The sequence below is a fragment of the Plecotus auritus genome, assembly GCF_963455305.1.
Source record: "Plecotus auritus genome assembly, chromosome: 7".
Taxonomy (NCBI): domain Eukaryota; kingdom Metazoa; phylum Chordata; class Mammalia; order Chiroptera; family Vespertilionidae; genus Plecotus; species Plecotus auritus.
Window position 1 is genome coordinate 5,126,732 of NC_137774.1, and position 27,835 is coordinate 5,154,566.

The following is a 27,835-nucleotide window of genomic DNA, read 5'->3' on the forward strand; positions in this document are numbered from 1 at the left end:
AGCCATGACCCCAAGACGCCTTCGTCCCAGCCCCTCCCTGGCCCAGCCATCCTGGGTCCATCTCCCGCCTCCTCCCCACCCACCAGCGTGGACTGTGAGGGTGATCGGGGCTGTCAGCTGTGAGGACCGCCGTGTACCAGGCGCCCGTTTCCTGTCTCGCCCTCACTTAATTCTCACAGCAGCTCTGTGAGACCCATGCTCTTCACGTCCCTCTCCTTGTACAGGTGAGGAGTGAGGCAGCTCAAGGCGACCGACCTGGCCCAGCACCCCTGGGCTAGTCCACGGAGGCGCTGGGACAGGGACCCAGGCCCTTCCTCACACCCACTATCCCGACCTGATGATTTACACTTTGGGACCCTGCATAACCAGACCGGGGTAGGGGGGGGCCGGGGTAGGGGGCAGTGGCCTGGCTAGGCAGAGCAGTGCAGAGACGCCCAGCTGATGGCCCACCTGGCCGGGGTGTGCCAGGGAAGGGGGTGCTCCTAGATGCCGTAGGCGAGGTGCGGAGAGCTCCAGGCCCCTCTCAGCAGCTGCTGCTGATTCCCGTCCTGAGGGCCCGGCAAATAGTGCCAAGGCCAGGTGCGCTGGGCGGGGCGGGGGAGGTCCCGCCCTTCCAGGGTCACCGGGCTGACTCTCCGCCACGCAGGACCAGGGCTCCCGCAGGCCCCTTGCTCTCAGGCCTGCAGCCTCGGGCCTGGGTTCCCAGCCCGGTCCCACAGGTGCTCACCTTCGACTGCCTTCTCTCACACACCCAGCCACCCCCTCCTCTTCACCAGGGTCGCCATGTCCCCAGGAAAAAGTGGACAAAAAGGAAGAGGCATCAGCCCACGAAGGCAGGGGATTCTCAGCATCTTCACACCTCAGGGTCCGGTTCGCCACCTCCCCCGCCTCCGTTTTGTTTTTGTTTTTTTCTTAATTTTTTTTTTTTTTTTTTTATTGATTTCAGAGAGGAAGGGAGAGGGCGAGAGAGAGAGAAACATCAATGATGAGAGAGAATCTTTGATCGGCCGCCTCCTGCACGCTCCACCCTGGGATTGAGCCTGCGACCCAGGCACATGCCCTGACTGGGAATCGAACGGGGAATCGAACCGTGACCTCCTGGTTCATAGGTCGATGCTCAGCCACGAGTCTCGCCAGGCCGGGCCCCATCTCCGTTTTATGGAGACCGGGAGAAGAAGGCGCTGGCCAAAGTCCCATGAGCGAGCCGAGCGGAGATTGCGAAAGGGACTGGGCTGGCTTGGAGCCGGCGGATGGTATGGGGCGCAGCTGCTCACAGGGCCGGGCGTGTGGTAGTTGTGGGGGTGGCCAGTGGGGCGGGGGTGGGTGGGGTGACCTTTCCAGGTGTGTGCTGCTCTCCCCACCCCTCCCTGGCTCACTCAGCTTTCACACGCAGCTTCCCAGAGGGCCTGACTCCCACAGAAGGTGCAGGAGCGGAGAGTGAGGGATGAAAACGGGGCCTTGGTCCGTCTGCTTCCCCTTTGCAGTCTCCTCGGCGCCCCGCGGCCGCCTGCCAGCAGCCAGATGGGAGGCTGGAAGGAACATTTGGGGAGAGGGAAGGTATGTGCAGGCAGATGGGTGCTGGTGGCGCTGCTTCTAAAACCTGTTGCTCTAACTCACTGAGCTGCTGTTGTTGTTCGAGATGAGACTCCCAGGAGGGGCCAGCAGGGGCCAGGAGAGCGGCCTTCCCTGCCGGCAGGACTCCAACCCTGAGATGACTTTGGCAGCTTCAGACGTACCCCAGGGCCACAGGGCTCCGCTGAAGCTTGTTCTGATTTGATGCCCTGCTTTGTTCCAACAAGGATTAGAGGCCTCACCAAACGGGGTACGTCACAATAGGACAAAAATAGATCAGAGGGAGAACAAGGCTGCGGCAAACAGGCAGAGAACTCCGAGAACTGGTACGGGGCGGGGGGGGGCCTTGACGATTCTCCGAGGTGGGCTGAAAATTGGGCTCGGAGCTTCCTGTCAGTCAAAGCAAAAAGGGAAACCCACCTATTGTGAGACTCACGATGTCCCCAGAAGCAGCTCAGCGTTTTCTGGCCCTGGGGTCTGAGAGAAGCGGGGTCCCGTGAGACCTTTGGAGGGGCCAGGCGGGGGTTCCAGGCAACCAGTGACGTCACGGAAACAGTCAACGCACACCCCAGGAGCTGCTTTTCCGCTCGGCATGAAGCGAAGGCTAGAGGCCAAGACACAGATCAATAAGACCAGCTTTCCGGAGGGCCAGACCCAAGCCCGCCCCGTCACTCGCCCGAGACACACCGTGTGGATGCTCCCGGAGCAGGGTTTCTCCACCTCCGTGCCGTCGGCGCTGGGAGCCCCATCGCCCCGTGGTCGGGAACTGTCCTGTGCCCTGTGGGGTGGTGAGCAGCACCCCCGGCCGCTTCCCACTCAGCGCCAGCTGCTTCCTAGCAACCCGTCATGTCGGTCCAACACGGCCCCGGACATTGCCAAGTGTCCCGTCGGCTGCTGAAAACCACTGCTCTTACAGGAATGGGAGATGCCTTTTATTTTTTTTTATTTTTACCATAAGGGCCAATTTGAGGCAAAAATGTTTCCAGGCCAGGTGTTTTGGGTTCGAAGTCAAAAAAAAAAGACGTATGAAACATATATACTTGGGGAAGATGTATATTCCTGCATCTTAAATTACCCACTTCATTGAGAACACTGACACTTCTCTTTAGCCAATGACATTGTTACCTGAGTGTACTCTTTGGGAAATAGCCACACAGAGGCGCTTTCTGTTTGTTTGTTTGTTTTTTAAATATTTTATTGATTTTTTACAGAGAGGAAGGAAGAGTGATAGATAGTCAGAAACATCGATGAGAGAGAAACATCGATCAGCTGCCTCTTGCACACCTCCTACTGGGAATGTGCCCGCAACCAAGTTACATGCCCTTGACCGGAATCGAACCTGGGACCTTTCAGTCCGCAGGCTGACGCTCTTCCACTGAGCCAAACCGGTTTTGGCCAGAGGCGCTTTCTGACGTCTGTGCTGGAGTCAGAGCGAGGGAAGTGTGGATGGAGGGCGGCGAGTGGCCCATGTCATCCCCCCGCTGTCGTGGAAGATGCCGCTGCCTCCATGTCACTTCCTACAACCAAGGTTCCTCCTGCCGCAGCCCAACCGGGGCTGACGACAGAGAGCTGGAGGCTGTATGCTCTGAAAACAGAAATTTACAGCAGATTCATCAGATAGTCACTGAGCACCTACTCTGAGCCAAGCGCTCTGAGAGGCGGGGGCGGGGGTGGGAGGGTGGGGGGGGGCGTACACAGGCAGCAGATGAGACAGACCTGGCCCCGGGTGGCACTGCCTTTTGTGGGCCCCCTCCCCCATATAAGTGATTAAAATGGTATTTTGCAACCACGTTAGTAAAAAGATGAGTGCGTTCATGTTACATGTTAAAACTTTCTCTTTGACCTAAAGGTGCATGTATTTTCTTCAGATATTTGTGTTGTTGTTAACCGTCACCCAAGGATATTTTTCCATTGGTTTTTAGAGAGAGTGGAAGGGAGGGGGAGAGACAGAGAGAGAGAGAGAGAGAGAGAGAGAGAGAGCTCGATGTAAGAGAGACACATCGATTGGTTGCCTCCCCCACAAGGAATGGAATCTGCCAGTCCCTTGACCTATGACTCCGGGCCCCGGAACTGAGTCATGAATGTCCGTGGTTGAAACCCCTGGCCTGTGTGCTGTTTGTTACTGTCCACCCCCCGCACCCACCCCCTCATTGACTGAGACAGCGGGCACCTCCCCCTGTGTCTGCAGCCGCACATCTGGGTCGGAATCTGTGGCCGAGACAGAGTTCAAAGACAAGCTGAGAAGTGAGGCCCAGGGCAGCTCTATGATTCTGACGAACATAAGAGAGAAAGTCAGGAGTGGGAGCTTCCCCCTGCGGCCCCCTGACTCTCCCCCCGGCCCTCCGCCCCGAGCCGGGGGTGGCTTATCCAGGCTGGGGCCCAGGAGGAGCTGCCCTCTGCTTGCCCGCCACAGCCACTGGGCTTGGAACACAAAATGGGCCCCATCGACTCCCTGTCGACCGCCAAGGCCTGGAGGGTTTTTCCATCCGCAGTCCCTCCGCCTGGTGACCCGAGCATCATTTAGGCATGACAGGCTGGAGGGCAGTCTGCGGTGATGAAAATGAACTTTTCCTGCAGACTCAATTGACCTAAAGACAGATCAAACGTGCGACCTTGGCCCTCGATCCATCAAAGTGAGCACCCATGCTGCCCAGACTGAGGCTGGGGGCGGGTCCGTGTCCCATAGCAACCCACCTCCCTCTCCTCCCAGGTCCATCACTCCAGGAGGGACACAGCCCGTCCCGAGGGACCTAGGGATGGACATGAGAGCTTTGCTAATGAGTGTGGCTTATCTGGACCGTCCACATTTTTTCTATTTTACCGGCACAGAATCCTTCAGGGCCTTGGGGAATGGAGTGAGGGGTCCCCTTTCCTGCGGCTGTTTCTCAGCCACTTGTGGATTCCAGCACTTTGGTTCGCTGCTGGAGCCCCTTCTCTGGCCCTGCCGTGGAGAGTGGCCCCAGGTTTGCAGCCAGAGGGCTGTTTTTTTTTGTTTGTTTTTTTTTTTAATTTCAGAGAGGAAGGGAGAGGGAGAGAGTGATAGAGAGTGATAGAAACATCAATGGTGAGAGAGAATCATTCATCGGCTGCCTCTTCCACGCCCCCTACTGGGAATCAAGCTCACCACCCAGGCATGTGCCCTGACCCGGAATAGACCTGTGACCTCCTAGTTCATAGGTCAATGCTCAACCACTGAGCCACACCAGCCGGGCTAGACGGCTCTTTCTAAAATGCAAGTCAGACCCAAAGCAGAAAGGCTGGCTCCTTCAGTGACTCCTAAGGCCTCAGGTTCAAGGCCCTTCCCTAGCCAGCTCCCAGCCCCATGAGCCTCTCTCCGCAGCGGACTTGCCCTAGAACCAGGAGTGGCTTCCCCAGTGGACCCGGCTGCTTCTGCTGGGAACAGGGCCCCCTACCGCCTTGGCAACGCTCTGCCTGTCCACAGCTCTGTCTCCCTCCGTCCTCCCAGAGACCTTTCCTTGACACCCAGGCCCGGGCGGGAGGGAGCTGGCGGTCTGCTGGCTGCTCTGCACACACCTCTGTTTCCCACACTGCCCTTCGAACGGTTACTTTCCGCTCTGTCTTCGTTTCCTATTGTTGCTACAAAGTTACTAGCTTCAAACAGTAGGAATTTCTTATCTTCCCGTTCTGGGGTCAGAAGGCCGAAATGGCTCTCACCGAGCCCGATCGCGGTGTCAGCGGCTCTGCCCTCACTCCAGGTTCTAGGGCAGAGTTCGTGCCCTTGGCCCTCCAGCCTTTAGAGGCACTTGCTTTCCTTGGCTCAGGGCCCCACCCTCCATCTTCAAAGCCAGGAGGGTAGCATATTCGAATCTTCAGATTTGTCTCTCTCTCCCTCTGGGGCACAAAGAGCAATGGAGAGGGCAGGCACACCAGCTCACTGTTCCTGGGGCTGCGCGGCAGCCGCTGTGGGCCACTGGGGCTCCTCCTGACCCCCACCCCCTCCCAACACCATGATACCCAGCTGCCAGGCCCATCCCTGGTGGACTTAGGGCAGCCCCTTCGATAGCATCCGAACAGCCTGGAACCCCTGTCACACACACAGCTCCTTCGGAACAACCAGCTTGAAGGAGGGGAGCCATCAGGGACCTGGAGCAGGACACCTGGGCCTGGAGCGCAGGCCACACCCGTTCCTGGTGCCTCACAGCGCGTTCCTCCTGGGAAGGACTGCTCCCTGCTGTCCTATCGCCACGTAGCAACAGGATTTGAACCTGGCCCGGCCGATGCCACAGTCGGCACCCTCTCAGGGCGCCCGAGTGGGGAGTGAGGCGGACGCACAGAGACCAGAAAGGAGGGTGTGGCCACGTCCTGCCCAGCAAAGCACTGGCCGGGGTTGATCAAGGCCGGGAGGTGGGGCACAGTGACTCTGCCAGTGCCCAGCGGCCGGAGAATTCTAGAGCTCCCCGCACCCCTGCTTTTCAGGGCAGCTCGTGTGTGAAGGGAAAGGAGCCGATGCTGATTCGGGAAACCTGCAGCTGGTGCTGGATGCGAGGCTCATAACGGTGGTGATTAACATTGACACCACTGTATGCCTAGCGAGTCACACCGCCACTCAGCAGCCACCAGGTCATTCATCCGTGCAAACTGGGGCTGCGGTAAGCTCCCGGGCACGCAAGAGCAGGTTGTGAGGTTCCAGAAGGGACGCCCCGGAGCCGTCCTCCAGGGCATTGCCAGACAGTGGGCACCGGCTCACCTGGGAGCCTGAGGTGGTCATATAAGTGGGGGGTTAGGGGTACAGCCCCCCCCCCCCGGTCTGAGCAAGACAGAGGCCTGCGGGGTGGGAGACCCGGTCAGGCTCCCAGTGGACACCAATCGGCTGAGGGACCTTGGCAGTCACCCAACTTCTCTGTACTTCTCTTTGCTGATCTGTAAGAGGGGCCCGGTCTTCTGGAACCGAATGTCTACGTGGAAGATGAATTCCTTTCCCGGGGCTGCCCACAACGGTGGTGGCTCCAAACCACAGAAACCGATTGTCTCACAGTTCTGCAGGCCGAGGTCCGGGAGCAGGGTGTGGGCAGGGCTGGTTCCTTCTGGAACCTCTGAGGGAGAAGTGGGCCCAGGCCGCCCTCCTGGCTTCCCGTGCTGGCTGGCCTTCCCTGGCCTCTCGCGGTCACCGGCTGACCGGCTCCTCCTGTGGTCGCGGGCTTCTCTGGGCCTCTGCTGGCTGTCTCACCGCTCCCTCTTGTCCTTCTGTCTAGGACCCGCCCTAACTCCCAGGTGATCTCACCTGCAGATCCTTAACTGCATCTGCAGAGACCCAATTGCCAAATAAGGTCACATGCAGGCAGGGGTGGGGATTGGACTCTCTTTCTTTTTTGGGGGGGTGGGGAGGTGGGGGCGGGATGGTGGTGAGAACAATTCAACCCACGACAGGAGAAGTAAAGCCCAGGATGCCAGGTGCGGTCATTCTTAGGGTGCAGCCTCCAGAGGAGGAGGGCATCCGTCCATGCGGCTTCCTCCCACACCTGGCCGGGCACAGAGGGGGGAGGGGGTCTCCCCACACCTGGCTGGGCACGGGGGGGGGCGGGGGTCTCCCCACACCTGGCCGGGCACAGAGGGGGGCGGGGGTCTCCCCACACCTGGCCGGGCACAGAGGGGGGCGGGGTCTCCCCACACCTGGCCAGGCACGGGGCGGGGGGGGCGGGTGGCGGGCAGAGGCGAGACCTTGACCAGAAGAGGGGAGGGTGCTACGGAGAGTCCCCCTCAGCCCTCAGGGTGAAGGCTCCGGCCAGCAGCAGGCTGGGAGGGCCTCCGGCTGCATCTCCAGGGCACGAAGATGAGCTCTCACCCCCTGAGGAGCCCGCTGCCCCTGCCTCCCCCCCAGATCTTCCCCAGGGGGCTGAGTGCTGCTCTCCCAGCTTTTCCAGCCCCTCCATTGGCTTCCTTCTGGATAGAAACCGGTCCTAAGAGGCACTCTGGCCCAGGTCCTGCTCCAGTCTTGGCCCCCGTCACGGCCTTTCTCTGAACCCGTGACTGTCCCCTCAGCCTGCCGTGTTGTTTCATGGCCCAGTGCCTGGTAGAGCGGGCCCCTCTTCTGGAATGTTCTCTCCCATTGTCACCAGACTCTCCCCTGAGAGCCCTCCCTGCCACCCCTCTCTGCCCCTGCTTGGTGGCCCCCATTACCAGGATCACCAATCACCCCCTTGTATAATTGTGCTGTTAAGTGTGCCCCCACTTGACTGGGTGGTCCCTGAGGGGCAGGGACACAGTCCTTTGTTTGGGGGTCCCCGGTCCCTAGTATAGAGATGCTCCTCGGGTGTTTATAGAAGGAAATCACCACGAGACGTGGATTTTGCCCGGCTGGTGTGGCTCAGTGGTTGAGCATCAACCTATGAACCAGGAGGTCACAGTTCAATTCCCGCTCAGAGGCACATGCCCAGGTTGTGGGCTCCATCCCGGTGGGGGGGGGGGGACATGCAGGAGGCAGCCCATCCATGATTCTCTCTCATCATTGATGTTTCCCTCTCTCTCCCCCGCCCTTCCTCTCTGAATCAATAGGAATATATATATATATTTTATTTTTTTTAAATATATATTTTATTGATTTTTTACAGAGAGGAAGGAAGAGGGATAGATAGTCAGAAACATCGATGAGAGAGAAACATCGATCAGCTGCCTCCTGCACACCTCCCACTGGGGATGTGCCCCCAACCAAGTTACATGCCCTTGACCGGAATCGAACCTGGGACCCCCCAGTCCGCAGGCTGACACTCTATCCACTGAGCCAAACAGGTTTTGGTGAGGAATATATATATATTTTAAAGAGATGTGATTTGAATTCCATTATTGCCACCTCCCAACCCTGTGCCCTTGGCTTTGCTGGGTCTCCATTTCCTCCCCTGCCTGCCTGCCCGCCCGCCCTGCCAGGTGGGTGCGGGCCTCCGAGGACCCTGTGTTCACTGATGAACGTCTTCTTGGACTAATCAGGGCACACAGTTAGGGCATCTCTCCGGGGACCCCCACCCACGGCCCCCAGCTCTGCCCTCTGCCTTCCTGGGAATGTGGCTGGAGGGAGGCCCAAGCTTCCGGAAACTCTGGCTCCCCTCCCCGCCCCTCCCGGCTCCCCTGGCCTCCGGTGCACCTCTCCAGTTATTTTCCTGTTGGATCCCAAGTTCCAAAGAACAACAAACCGGGAGCACAGCCCCGGGAGCCAGGAGCCAGCAGGCTCATTCTTGTCGGCCCAGCTGCGGGCCTGCAGGGCCTGCCCCTCTGCCTGCGGGCGCGAAGGAGGGCATTTGGGTTCTGTGGGCACGGGCTCCATGTGACTCAAACACCAGCTCCAGTTAGAGGGAAGGCCAACGAGGGGGCCTGCGCCGGGGGAGGCGCGGGGGAGGCCTGCCCCAGTTAGAGCCCCACAAAGCTCCTTTGAAAGCAAGTTCAGATGTCCCCAGGCCAGGGGGCAGGGGAGGGGGGGTAATAATAATAAAACAACATTTGCAAAGAGATTTCGGGTACAAAGCACTTTCTCAGGGGCGGGGAGGCGCTGGGGTGGCCCCGCGGAGTCCTGGGGGGGGGGGGGGGGCCATGGAGCCTGGATTGGTCCCACCCCCAGCCCAGCGTGTGGTCGCGCGCGAGGCAGCGAGGCAAACAATGCGCCATTCATCCAACTCCTTCCGACCCCTCCGAGTTTCAGCGGCTCCTCCCGCTCTCCCAGGAAGAGCTCCCTCGGGCCTGTCACTCGGGCCAGAAAAGGGGCGTCCGGGGTCCCGGAGGGAGGGGTTGGCTGGGGCCCGAGGCGAGGGAGGGTGAGGCCGGGGGGCCTCCGTCCCTCTGCGCCCCCGCCCCGCCCCCACACCCTCTGGCTCCCCAGCGCCTGCCAACCCGAGCAGCCCGGCTGTGGCTGGTTTGTGCCGCTCCCCTTGCGAACCTGGGCTGTGTGTTCATGTTGAAAGTATGAGCGCACGTTTGGCAATGTGGGTGCACATGCTGTGTGTGGGTTTGGGAACAAGCAGAGATGCGCACGCGGGGCTCTGCTTATCCCGCCCCAACGTACACAGTGTGGGGGTGAGGGGCCCTGGGGCGGCTGCACCTGCATGGGGTGGGAGGGGGAGACAGCTGGGCCTGGGGGTAGCCTGGCAGCCATCTGGCCCCTGGATCGGACCCTGGCCCTTTAAGGGCTCCGGAGCTTTATAGGGCCCACCTGCAGGGGCCCCTGGGCCGTTTGGAGCAGCCCCTGCAGGAGCAGGAGAGGGAAGATGGAAGAGGTCATTGCGGGGCTGGAGCGGTTCACCTTCACCTTGGAGAAGGATGTAGAGATGCAAAAGGGCATTGAGCCCCTGCCTTTCCAGGGCATGGACAGTGAGTGAGGAGGGCGCAGCCATCCGCCCGCCCTCCCCCCCTCCCCGACCCCACCCCCAGCGCTCTGCAGGCCTCTGCTCAGCATCTGCTGGGCCCCTCATTGCTCTGCTGCTCACCAAGGGGCTGAGCTGCGGGCCCACAGCCTGGGATTCCCCGCTTAGCCCCTCTCTTCCCAGGGGCTCGGGCCTCCCCTCCTACATCCTGCGTGGGGTTCCCCAGAAAATAGGGCTGGCTCCCCAGCTCCCAGGCTGGCCTCAGGCCCCTCCATGGCCTCTGTTGCAGACTTGGGGGCTCAGGTGTTGAGGTTTGGAGGCTGGTTCGAGGGCCCAGCATCCAGAGGCAGGACTCGGGGCCCTTTGGGGAGGTTGCTGACCGAGGAAGGGCCCTCGCGGAAGCTGCCGCCTCTGTTTGCTTCTCCCCGTCCAGAGTCTAGCTCGGCTGTGTGCAACTTCTACGCTAAGGGGCTCTGTGAGAAAGGTGGGTCAGCAGGTGGGCCGTGTCTAGGCCGCTCGGCTCAGCGTAGCCTCGAACAGGGTGTTGAATTCGCACCTGGGGAGGGGAAGTCGGGATGGGGTAGAGTTTTTTGTTTTTAATCCTCACCCGATGTTATTTTTTCCATTGATTTTTTTTTTTCTTTTTGAGAGTGGAAGGGAGAGAGAAAGGGTGAGGGGAGAGAGAGAGAGAGAGAGAGAGAGAGAGAGATGAGAGAGACACATCACTTGGTTGCCTCCTGACCACGCTTGTCCTCTGATGGTGTGGGGCCACCCAGCTGTTCCATCCAGATGCAGGAGACCAGCCCGCCTTAGAAATGTGGGAACTGGAGTGTCCTTCCTGCTGATGGCAACAGCATGCTGACGAAGACAATAGAGTTAAATCTCACTCCGGCTTCCTTCTGAACCCTTACAGAGCCGGCTCTGACGCCACCTCACTGATGGTCACGTTAGGCCTCTGGAATCAGGAAGCATTTTTTTTAAATATTTTATTGATTTTTTTTTTTTTTTTACAGAGAGGAAGAGAGAGGGATAGAGAATTAGAAACATCGATGAGAAAGAAACATCGATCAGCTGCCTCCTGCACACCCCCTACTGGGGATGTGCCCGCAACCAAGGTACATGCCCTTGACCGGAATCGAACCTGGGACCCTTGAGTTTGCAGGCCGATGCTCTATCCACTGAGCCAATCCGGTCAGGGCCTTTTTTTTTTTAAGACATGAATCCAATAGGCCCTTAATGAGCACGTGCTCTGTGATAGGGACGGTGCTGTGGGGGGCAGGGGGCAGGCCGGGGTTCGTGCCTCTGCTCTCTGATGGGAGCCGCACTGTAAGCCTGGAGGAGAAGGGGATGTAAGGTGCCATGGGGGTGTCCCGACAGCCTGGGGGCTTCCTGGGGTTTGACGGGCACCACACCAGGCAGAGAGGAAAGTCCAGGCAAAGGTGTGGTGGTGGGCACAGCCATCTCTTCAGACCATAGCAGGTCCCCCCTGTTGCCTCTGGCCCCCAGTTCTAGCCACCACCAGGGTGCAGGGGAGGGGATTCGAGGGGGCAGCTGGGTCTGAGCCCAGGGGTGAGGGGGCCGGGGCTGGGGGTGGGCAGGGGCTCCCAGCTGGGCGCTCTGGTCCCCAGGGAGGCTGTGCCCGTTCCGGCACGACCACGGGGAGAAGACGGTGGTGTGCAAGCACTGGCTGCGCGGGCTGTGCAAGAAGGGCGACCAGTGCAGGTTCCTGCACCAGTATGACCTCTCCAGGATGCCCGAGTGCTACTTCTACTCCAAGTTCGGTAATGCCCCGCCTGGCTCCTGCCCGTTCCCCTGCGGGTGGCAGCAGCGGCTGTGGGATGGGGTGCTTGGGAGGGACCCCCCAAAGGAGGCCTCACTGTCTCAGGGGGCAGGCCAGGCCTGCCTGAGCCTCAGACGCCTGCCTCTCCGACGCCCTAGAGCAGTGGTCGGCAAACTCATTAGTCAACAGAGCCTAATATCAACAGGACAACGATTGAAATTTCTTTTGAGAGCCACATTTTTTAAACTTCATCTTCTTCTAACGTCACTTCTTCAAAATAGACTCGCCCAGGCCATGGTATTTTGTGGAAGAGCCACACTCAAGGGATCAAAGAGCCGCATGTGGCTCGCGAGCCGCAGTTTGCCAACCACTGCCTAGATAAAGTGGAGCTGCACCCTGGTCCTTGTTTATCTGCCCTGCCAGGCTCGGGCACACACTGCCCACCCAAGGGAAGGAGGGGGTGCGGCTGGATCAAAGGCTGAGCCGTTTCCCTCCGAGGTCTTGGTCGAGTCACACCCAGACTCACTGTCCAGAAACAGCCTGGAACGGGCCATCTCTCGGTCCGGGGTTTGGGAGGGAGGACCAGGCCAGTGGTGCCCCAGCAGCAGGCATGCGGGGGCCACTTTCCCGTGCTCGCCGCTCTCACAAAGCACTTGTCCTTTGACCGGCACCATCGTATAATTTTCCAACTGCTTCGCTATTTTGAACTCTCACTTTAGAAGGAAACTTGATGTTCTTCCATAAATGGAAAGCTGGCATCACTCGTTGGCAATAAAAGGCAACTGTAAACAAACAACCCTGGGGCTCAGAAGTAGAGCCCCTAAAATTATCTTGTGTGGTCAGGTCTGGGCCTCAAGTCCTCCTGTTGTCAACCAAGGGGCTGCGGGGCGGGGAGCCACGGCCGCTTCCTGCCTTGTTTAGGCGTGGTGGACTCTGGGAATATTTCCTTCTCCCTCGAATTCTACAGCTCAGTGCTTTCCAGAACAGAAGGAGCCTTAAGGATGATCTAGTCCAGTGGTGTGGAAAGTGTGTTCTGAAAAGAGTGACCTGGAGGAGAGAGAGCTGGGACAGCCTCCAGGGGTGTCTCTGATGGTGGCTGTGGCTGTGGCTGTGAAACCGAGCCAGCATGGGGGGCAGGTGGGGAGGTCCTGGAGAGAGATCCTTTTTCCTTTTGAAGTACCACTATTGACTCCTTCAATAACCCTGGTTTTCTTTTGGGGATACTGTGCTGGACATGGATACAGGAATAGAATCAGGTCCCCTTCTGCCCTCAACTCCCGTTGTGAGGGGCAGGCATGTAAATCGACGATTGCAATACCACGTCATGTATGTTTTTGCTCTCGGAGTAAATGAACGGATACCTCTTTCTCATCGCATGCCAAAGTAATTATCATTCTTGTTGGAAGTAAGTCGTTTCATTTTTAAAGAGATTGTTGGGGCGTGTAGGAGTGGGGAGGGGTGAGGAAACCCTGGTCTTTTGACCCTGTTCCTGGCTGTGCCCATCCAAAAGGTACCTGCTGTCTCTGGAGGGTGAGGTGCGGGCGCCACCTGCTGGCCATGAGAGGAATGCAGCGTCGTGCATCCAGGGCAGAAAGGCAACCAGCCTTTGGGCAAACTACGGCCCGCGGGCCGGATCCGGCTGTTCTATCCGGTTCTCTTGCTCTCCCCTCCGCTCCTTTACTTTGAATTTATATTAGTTCACACACTCCATCCATGCTTTTGTTCCGGCCCAGTTTAAGAACCCATTGTGGCCCTCGAGTCAAAAAGTTTGCCCACCCCTGGAGGGTGACTGCCTGCTGTCTCCATCTATCCTGTGTTCACCAGCCCCTGCAGGCGGTTTGGGGCGGGGGGGGGGGAGGAGGGGATGTCCCTTGGATGCCTTAGAAGGCCCAAGCCCAGAGTCAGATGAGTCAGATGCACACTGGCGATGAGACAGCTAACCCCCTTACGATGTGAGGAGCCTGTGAAAATGGACATCCCACCTGCCCTGTCTGGTCACCGGCGTCTTCGTTTGTGAAAGGAGAGGGCTGGGCAAGAAGAGAGGCTTAGGCCTCTCAGGAGCCAGTGGGTTCTCCTTCCGGTGAACCCCTGCTTTGCAGAAGCCCAGTGTACGAAACGGGTCTCTGGGGAGCAGTTTGAACACCAATGGCATAGGCACCTCAGAGCACCTTTCGGCGCCGAAAGGCAGTCGTAGACCTTGAAGGAGGATGAGATTGGAAACTCCAGCTCTTGACTTGAGTGAGGCGGGAGATGGGCTGAATCCCCCCCGCCCCCACCCCGTGGCGCCTTCAGAGCCCTGGGTCACTGAGACATCTAAGAGGGTCCTCACTAGTGACTCTCGAGTAGTGCGTGCAAACTCTGGGGAGCCAGGGGCTTGTCTCTCCCACCGTCTCCGTCCCTGGGCCAACTCTGAGGCAGGCTCTGCTCTTCTTGGCAATTTCACTGCACAGAGCTGCACCCCAGACTCGAGGCGTGACACCTCACTGCAGAGAGGAGCAGTGGCCTTGGTCACAGCGCGTGGCCAGGTTTCCTTCAGTGTCTTATGTCGTCTTGGTCTTTAGCTGCCAGCCCCGGGTCCCGCCTCGCCTGCTTCCTGCCTCCCTGATGGCATCTAACTGCTTTCAGCTCCTGTCCCCGTCCTGGGCACCGGGCCTGCCCCACCCAACCGCTCAAGTGTGTGCCATCACCCCAAACCCTGCTTAGCAAGTACTAGCACTGTTGGGGTCCGCCCTTCGTAGAGTGCAGGGAGGATTAGAAACACCTCCCTGTCTTCAAAAGCTGCTGACGACCAGAAGGAAGGCGAGGGGCTTCTATTCGAGGGGCAAGGTCAAAGCGGTGTGTGTGTGGGCGGGGGGGAGGTAACCGTGACCACGAGCCCGCTTGTCTACAGAGAACGCTGGGGTTTTCAGGTGAGTGCAGCAACAAGGAATGCGACTTTCTTCACGTGAAGACACCTTCCGAGGCCCAGGACTGTCCTTCCTATGACCAGGGATTCTGCAAAGACGGTGAGGCCCCGACAGAGGGAGCAAAGGGGACGTGGGGGGCCAGATGGGTGGTCTCCCGGCTGGGAGGTGGCATGTTGGGGTGAGGTCCACCCCTGGGTTGGAATCCCAGCAGACGTCCTTTCCCCGGTTCTCAGCTTGCTCCCAGGAGAACGCTGTCACACAGTGACGCATGGGCTGGTGTGGGCCGGCGGGCTCCTTGGAGCAGGCATGGCGGGCTTCCTGGAGCAGGCGTGGCGGGCTTCTCGGAGCAGGCGTGGCGGGCTTCCTGGAGCAGGCATGGCGGGCTTCTCGGAGCAGGCATGGCGGGCTTCTTGGAGTAGGCGTGGTGGGCTTCTCGGAGCAGGCATGGGTGCAACCCCAATGGCTTCAGGGCTTGTCGGCTGCACAACCTTGGACTGCTTGCTTCCTCACTTAGGGAACAGAAGACGGCTCCATCCTCGGGTGGCCGGGCCGCTCCCAGGGTATCCACCTGGGGGTATCCTGTCACTTAAGCAGGTTCCACCTGCCCATGACAGTCAGCCGCTGAGGGGACAGGGACCACATCAGGTCCCTGCTCTGAGCAGCCTGTGCTTTCTTTTCCTGTGCCTTCAGGCATGTTGCTCTGAGTTCTGGGCAGGGTTGCTTGGGGAGGGGGTTGCAGAGAAGGGGTGCTGAAGGAGGGTGAGTGAGATGTGGGGTGAGTCTCGCCTCAGCTGCGCCTCCTGTGGCTAAATGAACACAAGACGGCAGATTACGGTCTGCGTCCTTCAAGACAGCGTGTTAGGGACACTTCCGACCCTACACCTTCCGGGGTTCGCTTCCCATCTCAGTCACGAGGCGAGGACAGGTGCTTCAGGGCGGTATGGACAGGGCAGGAAGTCACACACCCGTGACGTGGACTGCTGTGACCGTCCCTGGCCTGTGTTCCTCCTCTGCTAATGCAGATGCTTCCGGCTGTTTCTCTGCCTGGCAGGTCCCCTGTGTAAATACCGCCACGTCAAGAGGGTCATGTGCCCCAACTACTTAGGTGGCTTCTGCCCCCTGGGACCCGCGTGCCAGTACGCACAGTAAGTGTGATCCCCCGAGTGCTGGGCCCACTCTCCGGCTTCTGATCTAGATCCTTCCGTGGCTCCTGACGCAGGTGGGAATGAAGTGCCTGGGAGCGTCTGCCCGGTGTTTCCCTGGCATCGCTCCCCGGACACCCACCCCGCCCTCGGCCACACGGAACTCCGCCCCGGGCTGTCCATGTATGTTCATGCCGGGGACGGGCATGTAGCTCTTCACAGACTGTTCTGGAAATAAGGGTAGAAATGATGTTGGGAGGGCCCAAACCCTCTGCAGCCCTCCCTCCGTCCCCAGAGAGGGTCCGGGCCCCTTCCTGGGCCCTCACATGGAACGTGCCTCACGTTGGAGCAGGCGATGGTGAGCGGCCCGCCTGTAATGTCTCTCTCTGCTTCCTCAGTCCCAAGATGGTACCTTTATTCAACCCAACGCCCCGAGGTGAGTGCGGGCAGGAAGGGCCGTGTGTCTCACACCGGTTACTGCACGTGCGCCCCGGGCCCTGGGAGCCCCCAGCACTGCCTGTCCCACTGCCCTCCCTCTCACACCATCTGCCATCTCCCCGTCCTGGGGAAGGCACACGCCTTTGCATGAGTGGCACATACGTGTGGGCGCTTCCTCCCAGGCCCCTCCAAGCTCTGGAACCTCTGCTTCAGGTGGGACTTCCCGGCTCTCAGCCCCAGGCCTCCCTCCCCTTCCCCTTCGCTCCTCACAAAGGCAGGGTGGTGGTAAAGAACAGGGCCCAGTCACTGTGGATCAGGCTCTGGTGGCGTGGGGTCCCTATGGGAACGGAACTCCCTACGGCCACCAGGTGCGAATGACGGCCACAGGAGGGTCAGTAAACCATGGCCCGCGGGCCAAGGCCGCCGCCCCCGCCCCCTGGTTTTTGCGCAGCCTGGACCCAGGAAGGATTGCTGCTGAGCTCCCGTTCCCTAGCTGGCCGGGCTGGGATGGCAATGGGGCGGGAGGAGGGCGCCCCCTGCTGGTTCTGAGTGGCATCTCCCCTAGAAGGTGGGGAAGTCATAAGCCCATTTCTAACTTTGGTCAAATGTTATGTTTTCAGCAATGAGAAAGGTAAATAAAGACATTTCAAAGCCTGGCCTCTGCCTGAACGCCTGGCCAGGGCCCCGCCCTCGGTGAGAGGGGGCTGCGTCTGCACAGAGGAACGTCTGTCTGTAGGAGCTCTTCGTGCCCTCCTGCGTTCCCTGTATCTGAGCTCACCTGGCCGTGGGGCTCAGCACCTCCTGCTTCTACCTGGCCACCTCGAAAGCCCCCTTTCCCAATGGGGTGCCTGCCTCTCCCCCTTCCGATGTCGCCCCAGGAGCAGCTGCTCTCCTCCTGCCTGGGGGTCAGGGCCCTTCAGCAGGATGGGGGGCGGGGTTCAGGCTGTTTTCTGTCCAGGGCTGGAGGGCGGGTGATTAGCTGCACAATGTGGGACTCCTCTCCTGCCAGATAAAGAAACCGCACCTGGGCTTGGGAGTGGGAGTGAGGGAGGGGGACCCCTGGTACACCAAACGTATGACAGGGACGTGGCAACCGCCCCATCTTATTCTGCTGCCAGACACATTTCTTTAAAAGGCTAGGAAGGCCCGGACCGGTTTGTCTCATTGGACAGAATGTCGGCCCCACGGATTGAAGGGTCCCGGGTTCGATTCCAGCCAAGGGCATGTACCTTGGTTGCAGGCTCGATCCCCAGTAGGGGGCGTGCAGAAGGCAGCTGATCAATGTTTCTCTCTCATCGATGTTTCTAACTCTGTGTTCCTCTCCCTTCCTCTCTGTAAAAATCAATACAAAATACATATATATATATAAAAAGGCTAGTAAGTTTCCAGTCTTATTTTGCGGCCTATGAATTCTCTGGAGTTGTGTACAATGCCCGTAGGATTTGGGGGGCAGAGTGGGCAGGGAGGGAAGGCAGCACCTGGGGTTTTTTTTGCTGTCCTTGCTGAACTCTGACCTCTCTGTCCTGCCAGTCAGTCCGTCAGGGTGAGAGGTAAGAGCAGACCCTCGCCCTCCTCGCACATCCGACTTCCTGGCCTGTGCGCGTCCACAGCCCCGTTCTCCGGGTCGTGATGCCTGGCCTGAATCTCCAGGCCTCTTTGGGGCCTGAAGTGGGGCTGCTCCGATGAGCAGAAGCACCAGCTTCCTCAGAGAGCCAGCTTTCTCCTCTGGTTCCCTGGACAACTTAGGATTTTTCTTTCGGGGTCGGAATTTACAAAAACCAATGCCACTGACCTTTTCTCTTTCAGTGTGAAAAAAAGGGCCACTCTGCCGTCAACCGCAGGCAGACTGAACAGGTGAGAGCTCTCGGAATGCAGCCCCCGGGCTGTCTGGGGAGCGTGGGGCCTGCCAGCGAGGACCGTGCCTATTCTGTGGGCTCCTGTCCCCAATGTCCCCGAGAGCCCGCTGTCGGCCTTGACGGTGCGGCGCAAGTGGCCTGCTCACGTGGGTTTATTCCCGCCCAGCCGGTCAGTGAAGGGGCTCCTAGAGGTGCCACAGGACTGGCGGCAGTGACAGTGGCAGGAAACGGGTGTGCAAGAGCAGGATGAGGACCTGGGAGCCGTCACTGCTCTGCTCCGGGCCCTGCAGCAGGCGGGCTGCACCGGCAGGTCCTGTGCACGGGCCTCCACTGAGCTGCAAACTGGCAATTCAAGCGGGCGGTGCTCCTTAGCACGCAGCTGCGTGCCCGCGCGGCTCACGTTTAAGGCTATCTTCGTGCCTGCCTGGTGCGGGGACGTAGAGAGGTAGCTATACGAACAAAGCTTATCCTTGTACAGGGAGGCAGGACATGACATGGAACTAAAGTTTAAGGCTGTAGATGCCGACACCCAGGCACTGAATCCGCTGGGAGGGTGGGGGCACTGAGCTGTGCCTTTTGGGCAAATGGAGGAAAGGGCTACAATACAGGGCGTGCGGTAGGACTAGGCCTCCCCTTGGCAGGTGGACACAGCTCCCTACCTGGCAGAGCTGGAGCGAAAGGGTGAGGCCGCCTGAGAATGCGGGCCCTGGGAGACAGGCCTGGGAGGTCCAAGTGCCAGCTCCAGGACGCTCTGTGACAAGTATCACACAGCCATGCAGGCACCTTACTTACCCTCCCCAAGTCTCATTCGGAAAATGAGCCCGCACAGCCCCTGCCTCAGGGGCGGGGGAGGGGGGGTGGAGAAAAGGAGAGAGCGCACTGAGGAGCAGCTCGCCCATCACTTTGGTTCTGACAGGGCGAGTGCCCAATGGCAGCTGCGCGTTGTGTGGGTGATGGTGGGGTCTCTCTTGCTCGGTTCAAGTTTAGAATCTGAACAGAATACGACACCAGCAGAGGCTTTAGAAGAACTGTTATTTTGACTTACTGTCAGACTTTGCTGGAATTAACAGGTGCCAGACTTCTAATCTCACCAAATCTCTGTAAAGTAGGACTTTTCAGTCTAGACCAAGGAGGCTCCAAGGAGGAGGTAACTTGCCCAAGGACACAGGTGAGGGTCTTGTCCAAGGACATAGGAAGAGGCAGATAATCACAACAGAGGAGGAGCATGGGGTGGAAGCAGTATGGAAATTAGGAAAATCTATAAATCAGGAAGAAATGGCAGAACAGGGGTCATATATACACACTTATATACACTGAGTGGCCAGATTATTATGATCTCTGAACGCATAATAATCTGGCCACTCAGTGTGTGTGTGTGTGTGTGTGTGTGTGTGTATATATATATATATATATATATATTTTAGAGGCCCGGTGCATGAATTCGTGCATGGGTCCAGCCAGCCTGGCCAAGGGGAGGGGACATGGGCGGTTGGCTGGCCTGCCTGCTGGTCGAACTCCTGGTCAAGAGGACAATTTGCATATTAGCCTTTTATTATATAGGATATACACTGAGTGGCCAGATTACTATGCATTCAGAGATCATAATAATATGGCCACTCAGTGTATATACTAGAGGCCCGGTGCATGAAATTCGTGCACGCATGGGTAGGGTCACTAGGCCTGGCCAGTGATCAGGTTCCCTGCCTCCCCCTTCCCTCGCTCCTTCAGTGCCCCACCGCTGCCACTGGTTGCCCACCATGTTTTGCGCTGCCCCCCTGTGGGTGGTCAGCGCACGTCATAGCAAGCGATTGAACTCCCAAACTCCCAGTGGAACTCCTGAGGGCACACTTTGCATATTAGCCTTTTACATATATAATACATACATATAAATATATATATATACACACACACACACATATATACACATAAACCTACTTTTTAGCATAGGCATATCTATATGTGATATAATCACCCCCTGTGTTAGAAAAGGGGCTGAATAAAGTTATCTGTTTTGAATATTTACAGACAGATTTTTCTATCTGTAAGTATCCAAGTTACTCTCTAGGGGCCAAAACAGAAGTCATATTAGAAAACTGAATATTTTGATGGGGTAAGAGACATAGAAAAGTCATTAGCCCCAACAACCCTAACAGAGGGAAAGGAATGTTCTTGAGCAGGGATGGGGCAGGATCCACGTTTCCAGGAAGAGAGGATAAGCTGAAACCATTTGCTCACTGCTGTAGTCTCTTAACCTTTCACAGGCTTGCCAGCAACTCTGCACCCACCCCTACTCTGCTTGTTTCTCACACCTGTCAAGATCTGAGGGCCAAAAAATTCCTGAGGGGAAGGGCCAATGTATGCAGATTTTCTGCCAATTCAGCTATCAATATATATAAAAGGCTAATATGCTAAGTGTCCAACCATCCGGATAATGATGTCACATAGCAACGCCTGGCTTCCTCTCCCTAGTGACTGGCCTCCTTGCAGTTTCCTCAGCCCAGGAACATGACTTGCGTTATAGCCAGGTGGAAACACTTTACACTGTAACCAAAGTGTCTGTGAAGCGTTTTCCCATGCCTCATATCATTTGATCCTCACAGAAGTCCTGGAGTAGGTAGATAGGAGACTCGATGGAATCCTATTTCCTTTCCATTAGCTGGAAAATGGAGATTTAGAAAGCTTAGAAACTTGACCCGACTGAAAAGAAGAAATGGTGGACCTTGAAAATGACTTCAGCTTTTCTCACTGTGCAGAATATAGTGTTTGACTGCAGCTAAATATTTTACCATTTGTTCTCCCTGCGTGATCTACAATAATAATCAGCTTCGTGTTGATATTTACTGCTGTGTTGCTGACAATTACCTGAAAGAGAAGTTGGGATGCTTCACTGGGCTGGAAAAAGTTTAGCTAAATCAGAAAGCAGGACTAATTAAGCAAGTTTATTTTATATATATAAAAGGCTAAGTTGACTCGTGCATGAGCAATGCACATTAAGCTCTCACTGGTGCCAATCACACACGTGTTTCCATCTGTCATTGTTGGTTGTGAATTTGGTTGACACTTCTATTACAGAGAAAGGGTGAATAGCGATATTAAAATATTTCTTCCAATTTCCTTTCAATGTGCATGAATTCATGCACCAGGCCACTAGTTACATATCAGTATATATGTAGCTCAGTATCTAGTCTAGATGAATAGCAGTAATATGTCAAAGTGTAGAGAATTTTAGGCAGAGACTTAAAATTGAGATATTAGTCTTCACAGAGAATTGGGAAATCACTAAAAATTTTAATGATAAACTTTGTCATCATTATGTCTCCTTAAATAACATCAGCCTTTATGAACAAATAAACTGATTTTTCCCAGTAACTTTCAGTGACATTTGAGAGCAAGCCAAAGAAATATCCAGACAGAACCAGATCTGTTCACATGTAAAAAAACATACTCCTAAATGACTGCTTTCCATTCAATAATTTATTCTTTCCCTCCCTCTTTGACCCGACACAACTTGAACTTGTGAACCATGCCCTGTAGTCATCTCCAGAGTCCTCTCCAGTGCACTCTCCGTGGCGCTCGGGTCAACGTTGCTTCCGCCAGCCAAGCTCTTTGGATAAACAAATAAATGTAAGGATCTGGGAGGCCACTTGAATCGACTCTATCTCTCATCTCTACAGATCATGCTGTTAAACTGAGATGTTTAAGAATTCCATTGGCTATTAGTGTTAATGGTTACCTTGTGCTTTTATACCAAAAAAGTTTCCATCTGAATGTGTTGGGCCTCTTTTGTTTTCAATTGTGGAAAAATACTGGGCTCTTTCCATTTTTTTTTTTTAAACTTTTAACTATAAACATATGTTTTTATAAAATAATACATTAAAAAATGAGCAAAAGTCATCTTCAGCTGAAAGAGAAATGAACCAAGCATTTCCTCCTGGTAAGATCTGGCACAAGTAGAAGTGCCTATCCAGCAGGAAGTGCCTGCGACAGCTATAAGCTGGTGACTGACAACTGTATCCTGTTTCTCCTTCTCTCTTTTGGGGCAGAAAGCTGGTTTCAATCCCAAAAAGAAGTTCTCAGGTAGGAAATAAAAAGGCACCCCTGAGAAGAACCCCATCTTCCAGGAGGCAAACAGATCTCCATAACAACCTTAACCGAGCACAAAAGCAATTATGTAAATCTAGTCTAGTCTTACAAAGGCCACTGTAACCCAAAGCTCTTAATAAAAAGAACCCCGGGGCCTTGGGCACTACCTCATTCTCTAGGGCACTCAGATAGCGCCAAGCTGTAATGCTATAAAAAGCAGTCAGAGGGTCCCTTGGAGGTCCCTGTAATGGGATGTGACCTGTAATTGAGGCTAAAAGTATAGAAAGGCTTACTCAGATGCTTGAAACTCCAGCTACAACAAAGAATGAAGTATCCAGCAAAGAGCATCGTGACGCCACCAACTCCACTCTTCACCGTGGTGCTGCACTTGATCCAGCCTGTTAAGAAAGAAACAGTGATGCCGGGACCTGGGACTGAGGTTTACCTGCGAGCTCTCCGTTAGCTGGGGCGATGGAACCATAATTCAAAGAATTTACACAGCACTGGTTATATATGTAAACAGATGAAAAGGCTAAAGTCTAGAAGACCTCAGTTTTAAAAAAATTGTTACTCTTGCTTCTGGCACCTCTTAAGGATTTTGGTTAAAATCCTTACTGAGGAGGAGACTAGTACCACTGATTGGTTAACCTAAGGTTGAGTCCTCCTGGCTTTGGGATGATCAATGTGGGCAAGGGAGACATGGTGTAGGTGGCAGAGAGGCAGGGTAGGCATTAAAAACAAAAGCTGTTCAATAAACGGCAGCTACTACTTTATTAACTTTGGTGCTTTTCATGACGTCAGACTCCAGGATGAAAGCAAACAGGAGCAGGAAGAAGGCACATTTCTCTTTTCTTTAGCCGTGTGTTAAGTAACAGTCACAGCTAAAGTAAGAAAATTCTCCCAAAGCTTGGAACCAGCAACAGACCCCAACAAGTGATGATTGCGCCTCACCTTTGTGTACAGCTCCCAAGAGCCGCATTAGAGAGACGTTGGAGGTGGTAAGCCTGGTCGGGGGTTCCCAACTCCACAGAGCAGTCGAACTTCTTTCCAACAAAGGAACTGCGGTCCCAAACAGAAGTCACAGTGATAGTTCATCTGAATTCACCCTCTTCCCCAACACTCGGTACCCAAGGTTCCAGGGCTAGGCCTCCAGAAAAGCATATCCTAAAGAGGTGCCTGGGGCTGCAGCCACGCTAAGTGCTCCAAGTCAAAGCAGCCCCTCGCAGGTCCGAAAAAGGCTTCCTTCTGATCTGATGAATATTCTGCCCAGATGACCTATGTGTATGTGCTGAATGAAATAAATTGCTCTTATTTTCTATCATCTGCTAAAACATCTGAGCAAAAGGCAGGACTGTCTACACTCAGATTAACTACAGCTACTTGTCACTGTATCTGCAGTCAACAGGTCTGTTCCAGCAGCCCATCACTACTGCTGACAGCAAACGTTTATTTATGTTCAATACACAGCTAACTAAAGGAGAACCTGCAAGGAGGGTTTATGCTATGCATTTACATTTTTCCTGTTCCTATTTTTCACTGTTTAATGACAGACAGGCAATATCTTCTATGGTTGGTTCTCTGGTCTTGGTTTGGTTCATCAGGATAAAGGACAATTTAAGCAAATATTTATGACCAATTTAGCAGGCGTGGTAAAAGTTGCTGTGGATGTAAAAATTCTACCTAAATGGTCATCTATATATAAAAGGCTAATATGCTAAGTGTCCGACCATCCGGATAATGATGTCACATAGCAATGCCCGGCTCCCTCTCCCTAGCGACTGGCCTCCTTGCAGTTTCCTCAGCCCAGGAACATGACTTGCTTTACAGCCAGGTGGAAACACTGTACACTGTAACCAAAGTGTCTGTGAAGCGTTTTCCCATGCCTCATCTCATTTGATCCTCACAGAAGTCCTGGAGTAGGTAGATAGGAGACTCGGTGGAATCCTATTTTCTTTTCATTAGCTGGAAAATGGAGATTTAGAAAGCTTAGAAATTTGACCCGACTGAAAAGAAGAAATGGTGGACCTTGAAAATGACTTCAGCTTTTCTCACTGCGCAGAATATAGTCAAACACTGCTGCAGTTAAATCTATTTTACCCTTTGTTCTCCCTGCTTGATCTACAGTAATAATCAGCTTCGTGTTGCTATTTACTGCTCTGTTGCTGACAATTACCTGAAAGAGAAGTTGGGATGCTTCACTGGGCTGGAAAAAGTTTAGCTAGACTAATGAAGCAAGTTTATTTTATATATATAAGAGGCTAAGTTGACTTGTGCGATACATATAAAGCTCTTGCTGGCGCCAATCGTATGCGTGTGTTTCCATCTGTCATTGTTGGTTGTGAATTTGGTTGACACTTCTATTATAAAGGGTGAATAGCGATATTAAAATATTCCAATCAATTTCCTTTCAATGTGCACAAATTCATGTACCAGGCCACTAGTCAATTTATATTAAGTAACAATGAAAAGAACAGTGCTAGCTTCCAAGAAATGACACAGAAGATAACTCTCTTGTAAGGTGAAGAAGACTAGAGTCTTTAAAAAAAAAAAAAAAAAAAAGCAGGGCATAAACCGTTCATCTTGGAAAAAATTTGAAAAGATGGGGTGAAGCAACTTCATGAAATTGCAATTGTACAACTTTCTGAGCAGGTAAGGGTGGCTCCTCTACTCTGTTCTTTCTCCAACCAGCTGAATCTACTGACTTCCTTGCAGGCTGCGACTTACGTGCATGACATCAGCTCAGACACTGAGCTGGGATACAGAGCCCAGGAGAGATCAGTTCAGACTCCACAGTCCTTTGACAGTTTTCTTCTATGTCTTCTTGCTGCCCAGCTACTCTGGGTTCTGATTTCCATCTCTTTGGGCCTGGGACTGCTAAGATTCTCTCACCTGCCTTTGCCATCTCATCTCCTAGACCAGGGGTGGGTAAACTTTTTGACTCGAGGGCCACAATGGGTTCTTAAACTGGACCGGAGGGCCGGAACAAAAGCATGGATGGAGTGTTTGTGTGAACTAATATAAATTCAAAGTAAAGGAGCGGAGGGGAGAGCAAGAGAACCGGATAGAACAGCCGGATCCGGCCCGCGGGCCGTAGTTTGCCCACGGCTGCTCTAGACTCTTAACATTTCCCATCATCCCTCTGGAATCCCAGACCTAGGATTTGACTTGCCCCTTAAATCTCTGGCTGTTGATTATTCACATGCTCCTTTATCTAAAACACCCCTTCATGGACTCCTCTGCCTAACAGGGAACCTAATCCTGGCTATAAATAGGTACAGGTAAAATGTAAGTATCTTTTCATATTCCTGCTCAGGTTCTGAGTCCTTCCCCACATTTGCCCCATTTCAGACATCTCACACAGATACCCTATTGATGGAAATGCTGTTTGAAGATTAGAGAAGAGCCTCTATTTAGCTGTTACTTGCCTTTAAAAACCTATGATCCTATCAGGTTTCCTCACTTTACCTCTGGTACCCCCATCAGCCAAGCTTTGCTTTTGGTAGTTATATGAACTATCTTATTTCAAACTGCCCTCCCCTTCCCCCATCATCTGTTTGAGACTATTCCCCTGCTGGGCCGGAGGCACCTGTTAGCATGCCATCTCCTACATCAGCAGTTCTCTAACTTGGCTGCTCTTCACCAGTTAGGAAATGTCTGGAAACATAATTTCTAGACCTTGACTGCAGACCCAGTCTCTGGGGATGATGCCTAGGAATCCTTAAGCACCATGAATTCTGCAAAGGCTGGGCCAAGTGTGCCCAAGGCCACAGGACTCTGAAAGCTTTCCTTTGGACAATGGGAACCAGTTCCTATTGCGGAGGACTCTCAGGCACTTACCTTGAGATTTAAATCTTGAACTTACAAAATCTATTTTCTTTAAGGCCAGGAAAACTAATTTTTGTAGTAAATCCGTGAAAACCCTTCCTGACCCTCAAAAGATGGCTCCTGTTGTTGCTGAATTCATAAGCCAAATTCTTACTCCTGACTTACTAAAACTCCGAGGCATCCTCAGAACTACCAGTCTGCGTTGGGACCTCCTAGCCTCGGCCACCAAAATATACCCATTTTCCATCAGGCCTGAGAGCTTTAGGTTCCACTTTGTGTCATCAAAATAAGGTAGTCTTTATGCCTCTCAAGGCCCTGGTACCTTTTCATCTGGTGGAATCATTTTACCTAGTTCACTCAGGTGTCCTGTGTGGAAGGACTAACTGCTGTTTCCCTCTGTAGGAAAGCAGATCTGACACCATTCTGAAGCCCAATGTCCGACAGAAGAAACACTGCCGGAAAAGCTTGGCAAAGACCATCAACTGAAACGTGATGCCAACCATCAACCGAAACTTGATGTTGGGCAAGTTATTTCCTCTCTGGAACTCAGTTTCCTTGTCTGTAAAAGGGGTTAAGACCAGTCTCCCAGGACTGGTAGACATGCAGGAATTACAGCTGACAGAGAGTAAACTCAGTCATTGTTAGCTCACTGGCCCCGCCTGCAGCAAAGAAATGAGTTGGCTTCCTGAGATCAAGGCCAATGGTCTACCAAAGGTCTTGCCTGAGCAAGGGGATATGGTTCACACTGCTGCAAAGATTCCATGAAAATTCAATTTTAATTTGCAGCCACTGGAGGTAGCCAGTGTCCGGTAAAATAACAAAGCTGAGGAGCCACACTGCCTTTTAATTCTTGTAGATTTAGATGGCCTTGCTGAAGTCTTTGGCCAACTGAGAAATCAGGTCCTGACCTGACTGAGATCCTAGGGTCTCATTCAGTGGCAGCATCAAACTCTGAACATTAGTTGTGAAATTAAGTTCTAGTTTCTCAACTTATAACAGAAGTAGAGGCCCTGGGATGGCCACACATTGTCTGATAGAAATCAAACTAATCACTTATTATAGACTGGCACCAGTAAGAGAGAATAAAACAGTTCCTAACCACATTGTGGAGGAACTTATTGTAGAAGGAAGGATTATATTTCTCCCTCATATTTAATCTCACAAGCCTAGTGATTTGATGGTATGTTACTGTATCTCTTACCCTATTATTACTGTATTCTTGGGACCCATTAGAGTGTGTCATCTAATAACTTATATCAGCCATGACATCAACCACTAAGTGCCCCAAAGAGTAGCCTGAGGCAGTTTAAAGACCATGGATGTACCAGTGAGATGGACCTGGATTTGAATTGACTGCCACTTACTGTGAATGAATATGGGCAAGTCTTAAGATGTCTGAGGCTCAGATTCTTCACCTACTAAAGAGGGCGGGTCAGTGACATCACGTCAGAGTTCTTATGAGGTTAGTTGAGATAATAATGTACTCTACCTAACCTAGCACAATGACTGAAATAGGCATCGCTTGACAAACACCGGTTCCTCCCTTCCTCTTCTTAAATGAAAAGGGGATGTTTCAAGGACACTCCTTAGTGCTATCAAAGGCAGAACAGAAAGTAAACAAGTCCTGCATGCTAGAGAGATTTGCTCTGGGCTGTATGTTCACACAACTGAAAATCAGAGAAGTACAGAGATATAATGAACACCTATGTTTCTAGTGATGGCATGTTCTCTACAACATGGTTTAGTGGGAAGGATGCAACTAGGCCTCAGGAGACCGGGTTCTATTTGCAACTCTACCATTTACTGGCAGCTTGGCCTTGGACAAATCCCTTATCCTCTCTGTGCAAAACAGATAAATAGATGGAAGCACTCTGCAGCCCAAACAACACAAATGTTAATATTCATTCCACGTTTAATATGGGGAAGG

The 27,835-nt window shown here is 54.1% G+C and overlaps 1 protein-coding gene across 1 annotated transcript; it reads left to right on the forward strand.

Annotated features, from left to right (window-relative positions):
• Window positions 1-9,782: 9,782 nt before the first annotated feature.
• On the forward strand, window positions 9,783-21,622 carry CPSF4L (cleavage and polyadenylation specific factor 4 like; the record flags this gene model as incomplete). Its single annotated transcript, XM_080680881.1, is given in 9 exon segments — window positions 9,783-9,885; window positions 10,312-10,362; window positions 11,507-11,659; window positions 14,568-14,663; window positions 15,616-15,709; window positions 17,951-17,984; window positions 17,987-17,998; window positions 21,535-21,564; window positions 21,566-21,622. Coding segments are annotated over 9 exon segments (630 nt in total).
• Window positions 21,623-27,835: the final 6,213 nt, after the last annotated feature.